At 37.6% G+C, this 17754-nt stretch overlaps 2 protein-coding genes and 1 long non-coding RNA gene across 4 annotated transcripts; 2 read left to right on the top strand and 1 right to left on the bottom strand.

Moving 5' to 3' along the window:
- The first annotated feature begins 1737 nt into the window (after positions 1-1737).
- Positions 1738-2524, top strand: LOC121808840. The gene is made up of 3 exons (XM_042209413.1): positions 1738-1770; positions 1924-2067; positions 2159-2524. Exons 1-3 carry the CDS (start codon positions 1738-1740, stop codon positions 2522-2524), a joined length of 543 nt encoding a protein of 180 aa, XP_042065347.1.
- Positions 2525-3440: 916 nt separating this feature from the next.
- LOC121807912 (protein FAR1-RELATED SEQUENCE 5-like) lies at positions 3441-12355 on the bottom strand. Of its 2 annotated transcripts, XM_042208250.1 has the most exons (6): positions 11921-12355; positions 10262-10320; positions 9658-9731; positions 6502-6638; positions 5256-6017; positions 3441-5042 (listed from the first exon to the last, which is right to left on the bottom strand). In XM_042208250.1, the coding sequence occupies exons 5-6, from the start codon at positions 5654-5656 to the stop codon at positions 4226-4228; spliced, it is 1218 nt and encodes a 405-aa protein (XP_042064184.1). In that variant the 5' UTR covers positions 5657-6017; positions 6502-6638; positions 9658-9731; positions 10262-10320; positions 11921-12355; the 3' UTR covers positions 3441-4225. The 2 variants fall into 2 exon arrangements, with proteins under 2 accessions (XP_042064184.1, XP_042064185.1); XM_042208251.1 differs by lacking the exon at positions 11921-12355 and having other exon boundaries at positions 10262-10376.
- On the top strand, positions 11328-12573 carry LOC121807913. Its single transcript, XR_006052071.1, has 3 exons — positions 11328-11492; positions 11588-11685; positions 12433-12573. It is a non-coding gene; the product is annotated as an uncharacterized LOC121807913 (long non-coding RNA).
- Positions 12574-17754: the final 5181 nt, after the last annotated feature.

Raw genomic sequence — 17754 nt, 5'->3', positions numbered from 1 at the left:
TGGTGGCGTATGATAAAAAAAAAGACATTGAACAAGAGCAGCACCAGGCCGTCTTTTGTCCTAGATGGCTTCGACTGCCCCGACCCTTTTGCCACACAACCATCAAACGGAGCTGGGGGGAATGGTACAGTCGGCACCGAGCAACCAGTTGCTGACATTGCACCGGAAGTCACAAACACTGACCACCCGGGAGATGAAGATGTCGAAGGAGATGTCAGCATTCCAGAGCCGTTTGATTATGAAATCCCTGATATCATGCACACCGACGCAGCTACTAAGGAACCACAGCTCCCACCATCAGGTGGAGATCTTGGCCGGGGACTGCGGAGCAACACTGAGGTAGGCATCCAGATAAGTATACTTCAGTGCTATCAATGTTTACCGATATTAGCTGATCTTAATTATGTGATTGATAGGCACAGTTGAGTGATTTCGTAGAAGAACCTGTCAAAGAGGCATTTGAGGGAGGGTCGGACGCCGGAGTTGGCGGCCAAACAAAGAAAGGCAAGACATCAACAACGTGTGTGAAGAGAGGAGCATTGCGCCAGAAGGGTGGAGCTGCAATGGACAATGCCAAGGTTTGTGATGCTTAGAAAAAAATGAACTGTATAACGTCACGATATCATTGGCGTTACGTTATCACTGAATTTTTATTTTATGTATAGGACGACACAGGTAAGGGGGCCGCAACAAAGGGAAAGAAGGGGAAAGAGCCAATGACTCGTAAGGTATCTGTGTTTGATGGAATTATATATACAGGTCATTCTACATTGTATACTGGTTAACATACATTTTTTTTGCTTCATTATTCATAAAAAGAATCCACCACAGTCTAAGGGTAAGGGACCGGTTATTGACGAGTCTAGAGCGGGTGTTAATTTGATGGAAACTGTCGTGCCAACTGTGGTGTCGCATGACAAAGGAAAGGGAAAGGCGATACAGAAGAATGCTGGAGTTGTGGTAAGAAGAGATAATTCCCATTTGAAAACATAGTTTGTTACATGAAAAATATGTGATTGCAAAATTATATGCTGCATTCATTGACTGATTGATTACATTGTTTAAATATGTTCATTATTTCAAGTGAAACGTTCATTATTGATGTAAATGGATGCATTAAAACCCTGCTTTCATGCATAATGATGCTATTGTTACAATTTAGGATGATACCGTGGCGGTGGCCAGAATCAAAAAGCCAACTCTTGCAGCAAGAACGTCGTTCAATGAAAGGGCTGTCAAACTTACAGCCAAAGCACATATTACTGACAGAGAGTTGTACTACTGGGTGCTGAGCACGGTAGCCAAAAATAAGTATGTTTGGAAATTTTGGTGATTTGCTTTTTAACAAAAAAATTAGTTGTTAAATTGTTTGTTGGCTCTCAGGGACGACGTTGTATACCAGGACAGCTTCAGGAAAACTGTGCATGGTGAGTTCGAGTCATTAGCTCCATTCAAGAGGATCAGCCATGAAATTATAGACACGTGGGCTTCTTACTTGAAGAACATGGAGCAGCTCAAAGCTCCAGAGACAGTGTCTAGGCTCTTCTTCTCCACGAATCCATGCGTAAGTGATCTACGTTTTAATTTCATGTGCAACCTGTATCAATTCATTTTGCATAAGTAACTTGTTTACCAAATGATTTCTAGAAGGAAACCGTTGTGGACGCGCCAACGAAGTGGAATGAGAAGCAAAAACTGGATATATTCTGGACAAGACTCTTTGGAGAAGCACTTGGAATGGGAAACCTTCAATTGGAGACATATGATACGGTAAGTGTGTGTTTTGTTGTGCATTATTCGCCTGAAACTGTGGATTATGTGGTAGAAAATAAACATTACAGTATCAGGATTGGTTCATTATTTATTGAATCAAACGGACACATTCTGATCTATTTGTACTGAACATAATCAATCTTTGTGCAGATATTTTTCCCCATATGGGGGGCAGCGCAGAAATATGTGATATGTTTTGATTTGCCCGACGGTAAAATGAATATCATAGACCACACTTTGTCCGAAACGAACACTCCCTTCGAAGTCAAGTACGGCAAGACACCATTTCTTCTGGTAAGTAATAAGCTTCCTACAATAGGCTGCCTTATGGTAGAAATAATTCATATTTGAAAGAAGAACTTAACAATTTTGTTTGGTGGTCCAGAAAAAATTATTTTCTGAAGCTCTCACGCGGTTCAAAGTTCCTAAGATGGCAGCCCATGTGCTAAAATGCAGAACACACGTGGTCACCATGCCTTGGAGAAACAACAACGTCATTGACGAGGGAGGGATCTATGTTATGCGGCACATGGAAACCTATTTTGGAGAAAGGGAAAAGGACCGGGAATGTGGCCTCAGTGCGAGTGGAACTAAAAGCGTGGAGATGTTCCGCATCAAATATGCAAGGACCCTCCTAACGTGTATTTACAACACAAGAGGTGGTGACAACCAGAAGAAGGCAACGCGTTTTTGGAAAGAGAAGCCGAAAAACTTCAACTTTGAGAATTGGGTCGAAGGATACGGTCTATAGTGATGTGGTATGCATTATAAAACAGTGGGTGGGACAAGTATTGGCATAGTTTAAGCAAACTATTGAATTTTATGGTTATCTTCTTTTTTTGTAAAGTACATTTCATCGAACGTCTTTTAGTATGGATATTTAGACCAAAATGCGTGACCAGTATTATGTGTTTTTAAATCTTGTACAAAATAACTAGACATCAATACATAATAATCACAAATAAGTTCATATTAATGGATTCACAGTCGTAGGTTTTCTGTAAAAGGACCAATAATTGGAATATAATACACCAAGGTTATAAAATAAATATTTTGGTAAATAACAACAACCAGTACACCTATACGGAATGTGTAGACTTCAAAGAAAACATAACATCATGAATAACATTCTGCATTCCTCACGTACTATTCAGCTGTATCATTATATGTGTTACTATGTGTATTATTTTCCACTTAACATGCATTAAATTGTGTTCATTAATTGGTTTGTTATTTACATTACAAGGAATTTTTAATGCATTATGTTTTATTCATAATGTGTCTTCTGAACTCAGTGCTGAATGTAAGTACTTATCATATGCATTATTATGCAATGTTAGTTCATCATGTGATTAATATTACAGCATTATTTGGAACAAAGAAACACATTTGTTGGTGCTGGGACTAAGACGAAATTGGTAACCAATTTTCCATTTAGCATGCACTACATTGTGTGCATTATTTGGTTTGTTATATACATTAAAAGAACTTTTTAATGCATTGTGGTTTTTTCCTAACGTGTCCACTATACTCAGTGTTGATTGTAAGTACTTATCATATGCATTATTATGCAAAGGTGGTTCATTATGTGGCTTGTTATTTACATTATAAGGACTTTTTAATGCATTAATGTTTTTCATAATGTGTCTATCTACTGTACTCAGTGCTGAATGTAAGTACATATTATATGCATTATTATGGAATGTTGGTTCATCATGTGATTAATATTACAGCATTATATGGAACTAGAAATGGAATAGGAACATAGAGTCATATAAGAAAAAAAATCCGGCTACATAAATCCATACTATAAATCACAACCTACGCTTGCCCTTCCCCAAATCTATCTCCATCTCCATCTCTTTAAGCATAGGACAATTTCTGGAGTCATGATTGCCCATCTCATCACAAGCCTTACACCGTCGTTGAGGCCGACTAGCATCCTTTAGAGCCTTTTCCCTTTTGGAAATCAGTCGGCTCTTTGAGCTACTAGCGTGCCCCTAGGTCTTCACAACATCTGGAGGATGAACATCCACAACTTCAGGCCGCACCATGCCATAGAACTCTTCAATCATTCGCCTTTTTTCAGTTGCTGACGTTGTCGGATTCCCAGCTTGCAGAGATTTACCTAGCTCTTCAACACCGCCTACAAATGCCCGTAGTACATCAATATCTTCCTCAAACCTCCGGAGGAAACCATAGAACATAGAAATGCCTTGCTTTGACACTGCTTGCTTGTCGTCAGCAACATACATGGTAGGAATGTCATCATGAATGTCCCCATGGACGACCTTGGCTAGCGGAGTCTTCATCCATCTACTTTGGCAGTATTTTTCTGGTATTTTCTTCAATTCATTGTTCCTGAAGATGAAAAAAATATGTCTGCACAAATATCTGTGCCTACCAAAGAGTTTGCAATCGCAATAATAAGTCTCAACACTCCTATCATGAGTCACCAGATAGGATTTGCGATTGCTATCCCCAAGCTTGTATGTGTCAACAAATTCCGTCGAAGAAAATCCCAGCACGCGACATCTATCATTACCCTCAACGATTTCTTCCTGAATTTTCCTAAACATCTTATCTGTGTAAGCGTCGAAGCATGTTTCTCGAACGGCAAGGTGGTCGCCAAAATGGGCAAAGCAGTGGCATCGTGGTAGTCTAACGCCGTCATACTGTTACGCTGAAACTCAACAGCATGGTTGAAATTCATGTAGAACTCGGCTATGTTCGCACGGGGCTTCAGAAATCTTTTGTAGAAACTGTTCTCCAATTCGGAAATGGATGTTGTCCTAATCATCGAGCCAAGTGGAAAATCTCTAAAATACGCCGGTATCCAGAAATGCCTGTGTTCGTACAATGAGTTAAACCAATCAAAGCCTTCCAACCCATGACTTTCCACCACTCTTTTCCACTCCATTTCAAATTGGTCAGGCTCAAGCAGATCAGACCAAACGCAAGCACTGAATTCCTTCTTGAAAGCTTCATCCCTGAGCAACCTATTTGGGATCTTGGTGGACAACTTGTGCATAATATGCCACATACACCAGCGGTGACGCGTGCCAACCAGAACCTCTTCAATCGTTGATTTCATACCATTGTCTTGATCTGTCACGATCATCTTCGGTGCTATGCCCATGCAATCAACAAATTGTCTAAACAACCAGCCAAACGCCCCTGTTTTCTCATTGCATAACAACCCTGCCGCAAAGGTTACAGGGCGACCGTGATTGTCCTTTCCCGTGAAAGGACAGAATATCATGCAATACCTACATGAACAAACGTTTACATGTGATCAAATTATTCCGACGAAAATATAATGAACCAATAACGGAAGAATAATGTACACATATGCACTTGTAATGCACTTAATATAATTAACAAATTAACAAAAATTCTAAACTGCATAATGCAACTGTTATACTAATATAATGAATGAAAACGTATTTATAATGCACTTACTATAGCAGAAACATATATACCTGTTTGTGTTATAGGTGGTGTCAAAGGCTACAATGTCACCAAACATATGGTAATTCCTTTGCATTAAGCCGTCACACCAAAACAACGCTACCAACTGGTTGTTTTCATTAACCTCGTAACGATATGTGTACGACTCAGACAACTCCTTCTTTTTCGCCATGTCGTCCAAAACCATTTGCACATCGACTCCATGCGCATATGCTTTAATGTCGCGTGACGCATTCCTGATGTCACCGACGGTACAACCGACGAGGTCAAAGCCACCGAGAGTTTCTTTCAAAACCTTAAATGTCAACGTGGGTCCAATATTCGCTTTTGAACAATCAAGTATGAATTTCTGGTGAACGTCATCCAAATGACGGTTCACAGTCATGAACTGCTGGTGGTCGGAATCCACCATCTCGTGGTTATGTACCTCTTGAAATCTTGTACCATATAACCTGGATGTCCATTATCAGAGAAGTACTTGAAGGAAATACTAGCTTTACAGCCACATCTCTTCGATAAGCGTCGGCGCTTCATTGAGAAACCGGAACGTGCATTCAACTGGTCATCGTCGATGGACTTCTTATGGCCCTCCCTATTGCATACTACGTAATACCACGTTGTAACTTCGTCCACCTTCCTCGCACCTTGTTTGCGCGTGTCAAACCCAACAGCCCTAGCATACACATCATAAAACGCGAGTGCAAACTCTAATGATTGGAACCTCTGACCAACAACAGGCTTCAATTTATCAGAACAGGCAGGCACAACCCTAACTGCGTGTGAAAACGAAACAGTATGACATTTAGTAGGTTAAGTAAAAGATGCATTATAAGAGATATACGATACATTACCGCACATAAATGATTGCATTATATAATAATAATGATACATTGCATGTATAATTTTGGGCAGCGACTACGTCACGCTGTATAATTCGCGGACACAAATCACAAATTTGAATCTAATAGGATATAACACTACTATTGCCTGTAGTCAATTACTACTATTGCTATCGGCTTCCCTTGGGTACATAATTGAAAGTCGATGCCACCTAAAATAACAAACCTAGTGATCTGAATGCACCACGACTTTCATAAATCGTCGCCCGTCCATCATATTTCAATAAAACAGTAAAAGACCCGCAAACATCAAACACAACATTTCATGATTTACGTACATCTGGTAGTGCGACTGGTATACGATTACAGAAGTAAAACACCAAAATTAATCAATATGGGGGAAAAATTGGAGACTTACATTCTTCCATTGTTAAACGAACCAACTGGAACAATGACGATCTGATTGCGACGGAATGTGTGAAATTATAATTTCTCGCAGTATCTTCGACGAAACAAAATAAAGCAGCATAAATGGAGACTTGATTGGGCGAAAATCTGAGGAGAATATTTTGCCAAATTGCAGTGAGCGTAAAGGGAGAGAATCGTGGAACATACCATAACCAACTTCATTTGCTATTTCCTATTATGCCCTCTACACGGTTAATCTTAATTAAATTCTAATGATTCAGTTTAATATGTGATCCGCTGGATCAGTGCAAATCGACGGACTAGATTAAGAAGGAAATAAGATTTACTAGTTAAAAAGGATTTGAATACAATCCTATATATATATATATATATATATATAGGGTTTTGATCCATGCAAAACCATTCTTAATACAAAAATGCAGAACCAAGCATACAAAAGTCATTTTTAGGTCATTGTAAGCTTATTTTTACGTCATTATAGTAAGGATGACATGAAATGATCTTAACATGACCTCAAATCCAAAGTTTATAATATGACCTAAAACTGCTTTACAATGACCCTCTGTGTTTTTGTTTAATTATTGACCATTGGATTGTCAAATCTCATGGTCAGGATTTGGTCTGGATTTTGTATTGAGATCAAGTTTTGTATTGATCATTTTCCTATATATATATATATATATATATATATATATATATATCCCTTAGATCATTTATTCTTCTTAATATGGGCCGTTAGATCTCATTCATCAACGGTCCAGATGATATGCATTATTACACTATAATGGTGCATTATTAGTCGGTGTGCATTATTCAACTGAAAATCTGCATTATTAAATGACACGTGGCACCAATCTAACCGTCGGATGACAAAATCGTGGGGCTGAGATTAAAAAGAATAAAGAATAAAAGATACAAAAAGAAAATGAATACATCCATATATATATATATATATATAGAGTTGTGATCATATAATAACCATCAAATCACGTAATAACCCTATAACTAAATATGAACCACACATATTTTCTAATCTTGTGGTTGAGATTCAAACTTAAATTTACTTCATAAAAAAGGCGCAAAGGGTAAATATGTCATTTCTTTCATTAAATTTCTGAATTTCGCTCCATTCTTTCATTCTCTCTCAGTTCGATTCTCTCATCTTCTCAGCGATTTTGTTTCCATATTCCTCTTCTCATCGATTTTGTTTCCAGATTTTCTTCCGATTTGGTTCATTATTCCATAATCTCCAGATTTTGTTTCCATATTTCTCGCAAAATTGTGAATTGTGACCGGTGAGATGTTTTCAATTTTGCGTTCTTATTTTCATTGATTACCTGTTCAATTGTTGTCAGAATTTGCTTCGATGGAGTCTGTAGCAAATAACGAAGGTAGCAATCATTATCTATTATTTAGCTTATTGATTGTGTTCATATTTTAATTTATTGATTGTTTTGCTTCATGTATTGAATTTGATTTTAGATTAATATTAGTTGTCGATTGGTTTATGTTTCTGATGAATTGAACTTCTTATTTAATTATATTATGTAGTGTTAAGATGATACTTTTTGCTTATAAATGTTAGGTTTACTGTATAAGATGATAGTTTTGCCGGATAGAATGATACTCTGAGTTGATAAAATGATACTTTTGGCTTATAAATGTTAGGTTTACTGCATAAAATGATAGTTTTGCCGGATAGAATGATACTCTGAGTTGATAAAATGATACTTTTACTGATTTGTAGATATGTACATTCCTGTTTGTGATGATGCTTTGAAGCCAATGATTAGGAGTTAAGATGATACTTTTTGGCTTATAAATGTTAGGTTTATTGTATAAAATGATAGTTTTACCGGATAGAATGATACTCTGAGTTGATAAAATGATACTTTTGGCTTATAAATGTTAGGTTTACTGCATAAAGTGATAGTTTTGCCAGATAGAATGATACTCTGAGTTGATAAAATGATACTTTTACTGATTTGTAGGTATGTACATTCCTGTTTGTGATGATGCTTTGAAGCTAATGGTTGGTAGTTAAGATGATACTTTTGGCTTATAAATGTTAGGTTTACTGTATAAAATGATAGTTTTTCAACATAGAATGATACTCTGAGTTGATAAAATGATAAATGTTAGGTTTACTGCATAAAATGATAGTTTTGCCGGATAGAATGATACTCTGAGTTGATAAAATGATACTTTTACTGATTTGTAGGTATGTACATTCCTGTTTGTGATGATGCTTTGAAGCCAATGATTGGTATGAAATTCAATACATTAGTAGATGCATCTGATTTCTATGAACATTATGCTCGTTCAGTTGGTTTTGGCATTCGTAAATTGGGCAACAAATCAGTTCATGGTAGTATTAATTGGCAGTATTTGGCTTACAACAGACAAGGCTCTAAGAATTTTATACCTGGTGATGCATCCCAATCAACTGAAGTGTCTGTTAAGAAGCGTAGGTGTCGGTCATTTAGGTGTGAATGTCTTGCTAAGCTCAACTTGAGATATTTTTCAGATGGCATGAGCAAAGGGTATGAGGTTTATCAGTTTGTTGAGTATCATAATAACTTAATGGTTGCGGATGAGCATAGGCATTTTATGACGACCAATCGCAGTCTGGATCCTATCCATCGGAGGTTTATGGAGGATTGTGGCAGGTGTAATATTGGTCCCACTCTCACATTCAAACTTTTGAAGGAGATAATGGGTGGACCTGAAAATGTTGGATGTGATATTATTAATATTAGAAATGGTTATCACGATATTATGTCCAATATTGATGGTTCAGATGCTCAAATGATTTTTGATTATATGCGTTCTCAAAAGGAATCATCTGATGCCTTCTATTATGAAATTGAGATAGGATCTCATGGAAAGTTAACTAAACTCTTCTGGGCTGATGCTATTTCTGTCACGACCGCATTTTCTAAGGATAGAAAACCCGGTTGATCGCGACTAGGGGAGGATTTAAAGAAGCGGGAAAGAAAGGGGAAAAGCAACACAACTCGACCATAGCTCCAAACAAATGGGAAAAGCTCGAAATAAAATCAGAGTTTTGAACAAAATAGACTTGAGTCTTTTAAGATGCACAACGGAAGCAAATGAACGCGGTTCCATGTATGAAGACATGAACCTCCGAGAGTCAAAATCTGACTGAATTAAATGTCTTGTCTCAATAGCACTTCCCCCACCACTTCGCTGCTCAACCTGCACATTTAGAAATATATGCAGGGCTGAGTACAAAAAGTACTCAGTGAACACATTGCCGAAAATTACACATATACATTTGAAAATATTGTCATGCCATCATCACAGTAACACTCGGGGGTGTTATTGAAAAGACCGGAGCTTACTAAAAATATCACGTTGCACTACAGTCCCTTTTTCCTGTACTTAGCCATATCTGATCACATTGTGCCGTCGAGATGGTGTTCTCGCACGGTCACCTTCTCTGCCCAACATGTCAGAGGTTTCCATGTGCCGGGAAGGTGGCCACCTTCCTCGGTCACCTTCTCTGCCGTTCACGGTCAGAGGTTCCCAGTAGGGACACCACCCTACCAGGACTCAAAATCGAATCGATTCACATATATCATCATTCATAAATCACTTGGCCTTAGCCAAACAGATAGGCATCATACACAAAACATTTATGGCAAGACAACATCTAAAAAAAATCACGAACATATGTTCGTGTTATCACAAAATACGATTTGTATTTTTAGTATAGGAAAGCTCACCTTGAATGTTTAGTTCCCTTAGCTTGAATCTTTCGTTTCGATTTTACTTGCGGACGTACCTTTTTAAAAAAATATCACAATATAATAATACACTAATTAGACTCAAGGACAACTACTTAAATTAGAATGCATGCACCATCATTAAAGTCTTTTATCTCGTTTCTCGATTTTCGCGTATTTTCGATTATTCGGCGGCCGCCCAAGGCGTTGCTTGAGACGCCGGTCAGTCGCTTACCCCCATAATTCTTCCGTTGGCTCCTCGTATTTCCCTCCACGATATCGAATTAAAATCCCAAAATTATTTAAGCACATAAAATAATAATCGAAATTATTTTCCCTCAAAAATATATTTACTTTGGACTTAGGATAAAATTCCTCGTACTTTCCTCCAAGATGTAGAAATTAATCCTAATATTTAGTTAAGCGTGTATGATTAAATTCCCGCAAATTATTTCTCTTCGACGTAATTATTTCCGACTTAAGATAAAATTATTCACTCTTTGAATTATTCCGAAGATTATTTAAATATTCGTCACGATTAATTATCGGCCCAAAACTAAATTATTTTCCCACCTTATATCTCCAATTAAAAGTTTAAAGCCCAAAATAAAATAAATGGAGTTCAACTAAACAAATCATCTACTTTAATTTAATGAGGCCCAATTCTTTTAAAAACCAAAGGCCCAACATCTAATTAGGGAAAAGAGACTAGCCCATTTCAATAACTAAATTAGTACATATACTCCCCCCTTCCACCACACGTATCATCTACTCTCTCACACCTTAATTACTATTCATATTCTTCCCCAAATTGCACAAAAATTAGGAAAAATCTCCCTCTTCTATTCGTCGACCAGCCACCCCACCGGCACCGCTTCCGCTTCCGTTTTCGTCTCCGACGGAGTTCTTTCCTCCTCCTCATCTCTCCCTTTCTCTTCTCTCCCTCTTCACCGTACGCCGCTGCCTTCTCTCTCTCTCCCCCCCGATCTGCCGGCGCCGCCTCGCGGATCTGCCGGAGCCGCGGATCCGCCTCCGTCGCCTCCTTCCTCTCCCTCTCCCTCTCCTTTCTCTCCCTCGGTTCCCTCTTCCTTTCCCGGATCTGTCGCCGCCGCCGCCGCTACTGTGCATGCACAGGCGGCGGCTTCGCCCTCCTCCGCGCCTCGTGCTACCGGAGCAGCTTCCCGGCGTCACTCCAGCCCCGGCCGCCTCCTCCTCGCCGAACTCCCGGAAGGTAAATACTTAAATTTCTTTCTCTTCTTCTCTTTTTTTTATCTTCTAAAAAGATTTAAATCTTTCATTTATGTGTTTTGTGTTTAAACTTTATAGATTTGTCAAGATTTTATTGAAAGTCATAGAGGTGTGAGGCTGCCTTCGTCGTCTCCGGGATGCCGAGCTCGCTGCCGGAATCCGACAGATTCATAGAGGTAAGTTTTTCTCCTTCTTTCTAGTTATTAAGGTAGTAGGATTTTATTTTATTTTTATTTACTGAATTTGGTGAATTTGGAGTGGTATATGCCTATATGAAGATTTGGTGAAAATACAGTATGTTGTTAAACTTGTAACTTGTGGTAGCAGATGCTATAACAACTATGTTCTTGAGGTGCTAAATTGTCTATATGTAATATTTCAATATGTGGATAAATGAGTTGTGGTACTTACTTTTGTTTGATTGTGAGAGAGAATTGTGAATTTGTCAGTCTTTATGATATGCAAAAGTCTCGATGGATTGCTTCCTTCCCCTGCTCGGATTTGTTGTGAGATTGATGTGGGGTTTGTGAAGGGATTATGTGAAGGGAAATGAGAATATATGATGGTGATCTTTTTTTTTTGGTGAAAGAAAGTGAGTAATTGCACTCATTTATAAAAGATTTATCTTGCAAGAATAATCACCATATGTGTCAAAGGATAAGGATTTTTTTTTTCCACACTTCATTAATGCATCATCCTTTCTTGATAAGATTCATTAATGTAGCATCTTTTTTTCTACTACTCATTAAGGCAGCATTAAATGCTGCAATGGCAATTGTTCCTTCTCGGATATGTTTAAAAATATATATATATATATATATATATATATATATATATATATATATATATATATATATATATTAATAATTTAATTTCTCTTTTTTTTTGAGTATTTGCTTACTTAATCATTTAATTTGTTGTAGGTATAATCGGTTCAAGTTCGTGGCCGTCCGTGTTGAAGTACCCGATTTTCTTAAAACGCATGATGTACAAATTTAATTTTGTTGGATTTTTGTTGAATGTATCGGACATTTAACATTTTGATTGTGGAACCTTATTTATTAAATTTGTTATATTCATATAGATGTAATATATTTACGTGTTCTATTCACTTACCTAACGTCAAAACAAACAACAACAACGATCTATCGCAGTTCGGATTTAATAGCTTAAAAGTCACTTATATAGATAATCATGCTAATAATATAGTTTATAATAATATCGATTTAGCGGGTCGTTACAATTTCAAGACGAAATTATCATATGTTTGGAGATGTAATTTCTTTTGACTCAACATACAACACTAACAGGTATATTATTTTTGTTGCTACAAGATATAAAATCATACTTTTTGCTGATTAAATTATATTTCAGTGGATAAAATGATACTTTTCTGTATGTATGAAAATATAATTCATTTTTATGTTATGTTCTGAAGGTATTGCATGATTTTTGCTCCATTCACTGGAAAAGATAACCATTCTAGAGCAGTTACATTTGGAGCTGGATTGTTATCAAGTGAAGGTAGAGACTCATATTCTTGGTTGTTTGGCTGTTTTGTTCGATGTATGGGGGTAGCACCCAAATTGATTATCACTGATCAAGATTGGGGGAAGAAACTGTTCAACAAGTACTTTTACAAACAAGGCACCGATGGTGCATGTGGCATATTATGGTTAAGGTGTCAGATAAGTTGCTCAAATCCTTGCTTGGTAATGAAGATTTCAAAAAAGAGTTGAATGCATGTGTTTGGTCTGATTTGTTAGAGCCTGATGAGTTTGATATAATATGGAATGATATAATGGAATGGTATGGATTAGAAGACGTGCACTGGTTTGGATCGATGTTTGAAGATAGAGAATTCTGGGTTCCTGCTTATTTTCAAGATTTTCCCATGGGGTCGCTTCTTAGAACTACATCGATATCTGAATCAGAGAATAGCTTTTTTAAAAACTACACAAAGCCTCCTGCAAATCTTGTACAGTTCATCAATTTCTTTAACTGTGCTGTGGGAGATCAAAGGAATGCCAATTCACGATTGAACTACTTGGATTACTCAACTATTCATGATTTGTCAACCCAATTGCCTATTGAGAAGCATGCATCTACAATCTACACTGATTCTATTTTCAAGCATGTACAACAGGAAATAAGTATGGTATGTGAGATTGTTTCTATAACTGTTGAGGATAACATCAAGATGCATACGGTCAAGGACCAATATGGTAGAACATGAGATGTTAAGTATGATTGTAAGCAAGACACATTCGACTGTAGTTGTAAGAAGTTTTCCTGAATTGGTTTGTTATGTTGTCATATATTTTGTTTGTTGAAGAATAAGTCTGCTAATCTCATTCCTGAGAAATATTTTGGTCGAAGGTGGTTGAAGAGCTCTTTACTAAAGGCAGCCCATGGTCTACCATCTGAGGAGATACAACCATTTGAACGTGTGCTCCATTTTTAACCTTATTTGTAAAAACTCTATTTTTCAGTCAAAGAAATGATAGTATTTATTGTAATAATGTTATCTTTTACCTTGCAGATTTGGATGAAAAGCAGGAAGTTAAGAAAAAGTTGTTCTCCAACTTTTATCGATTAGTCCAAAAGTTTGAGGGAAGTATGGATCATTTGTCTTTGTTATGTGCTGGTCTTGATATGCAGGGCTGAGTACTTAGGATGCGTTGTGTCGACACAACGCATCCTAAGTACTATCAGAGCCAGGTTGCGCTCTGGTCTGAGAGTCTTCTTTTATCTTAAGTCTAGATTAGTGAACCCTTATTGACTAGTAGTGTCAAGGCTCAACATCCACAGCATCACGCTCAACCAATGAAAGTGAGGTATGTTTTATTTGTTGAAAGCATGTGAGATAGATGCATGAAATGGATGACTATATGATATGACGATTGACAAGTTTATACATGCGAATGAACGATATGCATGAGGATGAGTTGTGATAGTATGATTATGTGGAGACATGAGCATGATTGGCATGATGACTTAAATATGTGCTATGTGTGTGAAATTGTTATGACGTAAGCATGTGAACATAGGAAGATGGCGTGTTTTACATGAAAGGTGGAAATTGACGAGTTGTTTTGAGAATGTTGAAATTTTTGAAAAAAAAATGAGTAATCTAAAAATGTTGTTTCAAACATATATGTGAAGTGCATGAGTGTTTTGTTTGGAATGCAAATGTGTTATGAGTTTTGAAAGATATGCATGGTGTTTGACATGTAAAAAAAATGGGAAAATGATTTTGTGATTGATGTTTTACAATATTAATGACTAGTTGTTCTAGTGGGAAAAATAGTTATGTTGTGGAAAGTTGTTGGAACTTTTTGAAAAAAAAAAAAAATCTTTGAACTTTAAATGAAAATATGTTAGTTCTTTCCTTTGAGAAAATTAATTGATCAATGAAAAATGTTGTGTTTATGAATTGTTCAAAAAAAATGAGTTTTGACAAAAAAAAATTTACTTCGTTTGGAAAATTGAGCTGTGGAAGTGTGATGTTATATATGTTATGAGGTGCGAAGTATGATACGTTATTCTATGGAGTGTTTTATATGGAAGATGAAAGTTGATGTGAAAGTACGTTTTAGTTTGAGTCAAAACTGTTATTTTTAAAAGCGAGATGTGGAAAATTTTTAGGAAAGTGTAAAAGTGTAAAGAAAATTGTTTCAAAAGTTTTGAATATAATGTGAAGTTCGAAAGTGTTTTGCTATGGGATGTGAAAATGTGGTGTGTTTATCTTGAGGTATGAATGACGTAAATTGAAGTAGATGATGATCTATGAGGTGATGATTTGTGTTGTGAACTTAGAGTACCTAAAATATAAGCCTAGTTGACCGCGCGAATCGTAGTTCTAAGTTGAAAACTTAACAATTGCTTTTCCGAGCAATGAAACGTACGAGAATATGAGAGTTTAGGCAAACTCTTAAGTCAAGGTGCGAGACAAGAAGAACCGATGCTAAGAGGTACTTTCATGCAACGACGAGCGATCCTACTCGCGATTTAAATATGTATAGTTTAATCTTGCGTAAGTGGAAGCACGATGGAGATGATCTCCATACCCTGCTAAGGAGCACGAGGATGAGAACCATGTCCTACGAGGATAGTCATTATGACAGGCAAAGAATTTTATGAAGATATGGTTTTCAACTATCGTTATTAGTGGCAATGACACGAAAAATCTCAGCGTGGAATCCACAGTTCTTAGAGCGATGTTACCAGTTTTGGCTTGCGAAAGATGAACAAGGAGGTGCGACTTTAATAGCTGGAACAAACTATTCTAATCAACAGTTCTTACTTGGATTATAAGAAGTTATCTTTCAGGACCTTTCAAATAGCCGTGAGCCATTGTCTATTGAATAGCTTGTTTCGTTCGCCGCTTGCAAGTGATGCATATTGTTTCTTTTCCTCCAGTGAGTCATAACTCACTTTCAGTTCTTGGAAAGTGGTATTGCCTTCATAACTTTGGACACTTGGTTTGATTGTAGTCTTCTTTGACCTATTATTTATACGGACCATACTTTGACTCTGTGAGCCTTTACTATTGAGCTTCATTCCTAAGACTGCTTGCAGTTATGTCCTTCAATACGATCACGTTTCGCAGACATGTTTTCTGTGGGATATTTCTCTTGGAACTTTTGTTCAACTTTTCATTTGGTCACCATGTCTGTGTCAAGTTCTTTCTTTCAGAGTGAAATTCTTTTTGGTTCAGTTCATGTATCCTTTCCATAATAGAACCTTTCTTTCTACAAAATGAATTTAAGGCCTACATTTTGTTCCTTGCCTTAACAAACTTAATCCACTTGATTTTTGTTTTCAATAGCCCCTTTGACTTCGATTGCCTTTCACAAACTTATGAACCCATTGATGTGATTCTGTCAGTCCATATTATGATTTTCCTTGAACCATGATCAGCGCTTTGTGACAACTGCCTACATTTCTCAATCCTCATACAACTGAACATTTTTTTCCCTCAACCCCTTAAGTCATCATCCATTGATGTGTTGACCTTTCAAATTTAGTCGAACAACTGAATTATTTTGTTTGGTAGCCTACTATGAGAATTGACATTAATTCGATTTCATCCTATATTCATGACATATCTTATGTTCTTTCAAGCTCCGTGGGGATGATCATAACCAATTGTTACAATTCGAAATCGGTTCATATCCAAGTTAAGACTGTTTGATTAAAGATTGTATTCTTGATACATATTCTGAGTTCTTGATGCAACATTGCAAGGAGAGGAAAATTTCTTTTCGAGCCCCTGGCGACGAGCCGACTATCTTGTATGGGATTTCTTTGAACCGACGAACCTCCATAATCCCTGCTTTGCAAGCAACTATGATGATAAGAAAAGGACGTCTGGCGTATCTTGTGTACTGGAATGGAGAGGAAAAGAAGGATTTGAAAGTGGAACACGTGACAGTAGTGTGAGATTTTCCCGATGTGTTTCCCGAAGCTTTGCCAGGACCGCCACCCCACAGACAAGTGGAGTTTACAATCGACTTAGAACCCGGATTTGTGCTAGTGTCGAAGGCACCATACCGAATCGCCCCCTAAAGAGTTGGCAGAATTGAAGATTCAGTTGCAAGGACTGTTAGACTTGGGTTTTATTTGACCCAGTGTGTCACCATGGGGAGCGCCAGTGTTGTTCGTTAAGAAGAAGGATGGCACGATGAGGATGTGCATCGACTACTGAGAGCTTAACAAGATGACCTTGAAGAATAAGTACCCACTGCCAAGGATTGAAGACTTGTTTGACCAACTTCGAGGAGCGGGCGTATTCTCGAAAATGGATTTGAGATCAGGGTATCATCAACTAAAGGTCCGACGAGAGGATGTGCCTAAGACTGCTTTTCGCACTCGTTATGGCCATTATGAATTCGTCGTGATGCCATTTGGGCTGACCAACGCCCCAGCCGTTTTCATGGACTTGATGAACCGAGTTTTCCTCGAGTATCTTGACAAGTTTGTGTTAGTCTTCATCGATGAAGTGTTGGTATACTCGAAGAACGAGGAGGAGCATGGACAGCACCTACGAACAGTGTTGGAAACGTTGCAAGGGGATAAACTTTATGCCAGGTTTAGTAAGTGTGAGTTTTGGTTGACTCGAGTGAACTTCCTTGGTCATATTGTGACGGCAAATGGGATTCAAGTAGACCCAGCAAAGGTCGAGGCCGTACAGAATTGGAAATCGCCGAAAACGCCAAGTGAAATCCGCAGTTTCTTGGGAT

This window comes from Salvia splendens, chromosome 6 (genome assembly GCF_004379255.2).
Source record: "Salvia splendens isolate huo1 chromosome 6, SspV2, whole genome shotgun sequence".
Classification (NCBI taxonomy): domain Eukaryota; kingdom Viridiplantae; phylum Streptophyta; class Magnoliopsida; order Lamiales; family Lamiaceae; genus Salvia; species Salvia splendens.
This window is presented reverse-complemented; position numbering and strand designations above follow the sequence as displayed.

What these genes read in the sequence shown, in the direction of transcription:
- LOC121808840 (XM_042209413.1), top strand. Translation starts at nt 1,738, where the DNA reads ATGGGAAACCTTCAATTGGAGACATATGATACG. An exon ending in AATTGGAGACATATGATACG is followed by an intron (nt 1,771 to 1,923) that starts GTAAGTGTGTGT and finishes ATCTTTGTGCAG; the next exon opens with ATATTTTTCCCCATATGGGG. An exon ending in GCAAGACACCATTTCTTCTG is followed by an intron (nt 2,068 to 2,158) that starts GTAAGTAATAAG and finishes TTGGTGGTCCAG; the next exon opens with AAAAAATTATTTTCTGAAGC.
- LOC121807912 (XM_042208250.1), bottom strand. Translation starts at nt 5,656, where the DNA reads ATGGTGGATTCCGACCACCAGCAGTTCATGACTGTGAACCGTCATTTG. An exon ending in ACCACCTATAACACAAACAG is followed by an intron (nt 5,043 to 5,255) that starts GTATATATGTTT and finishes TTGTTCATGTAG; the next exon opens with GTATTGCATGATATTCTGTC.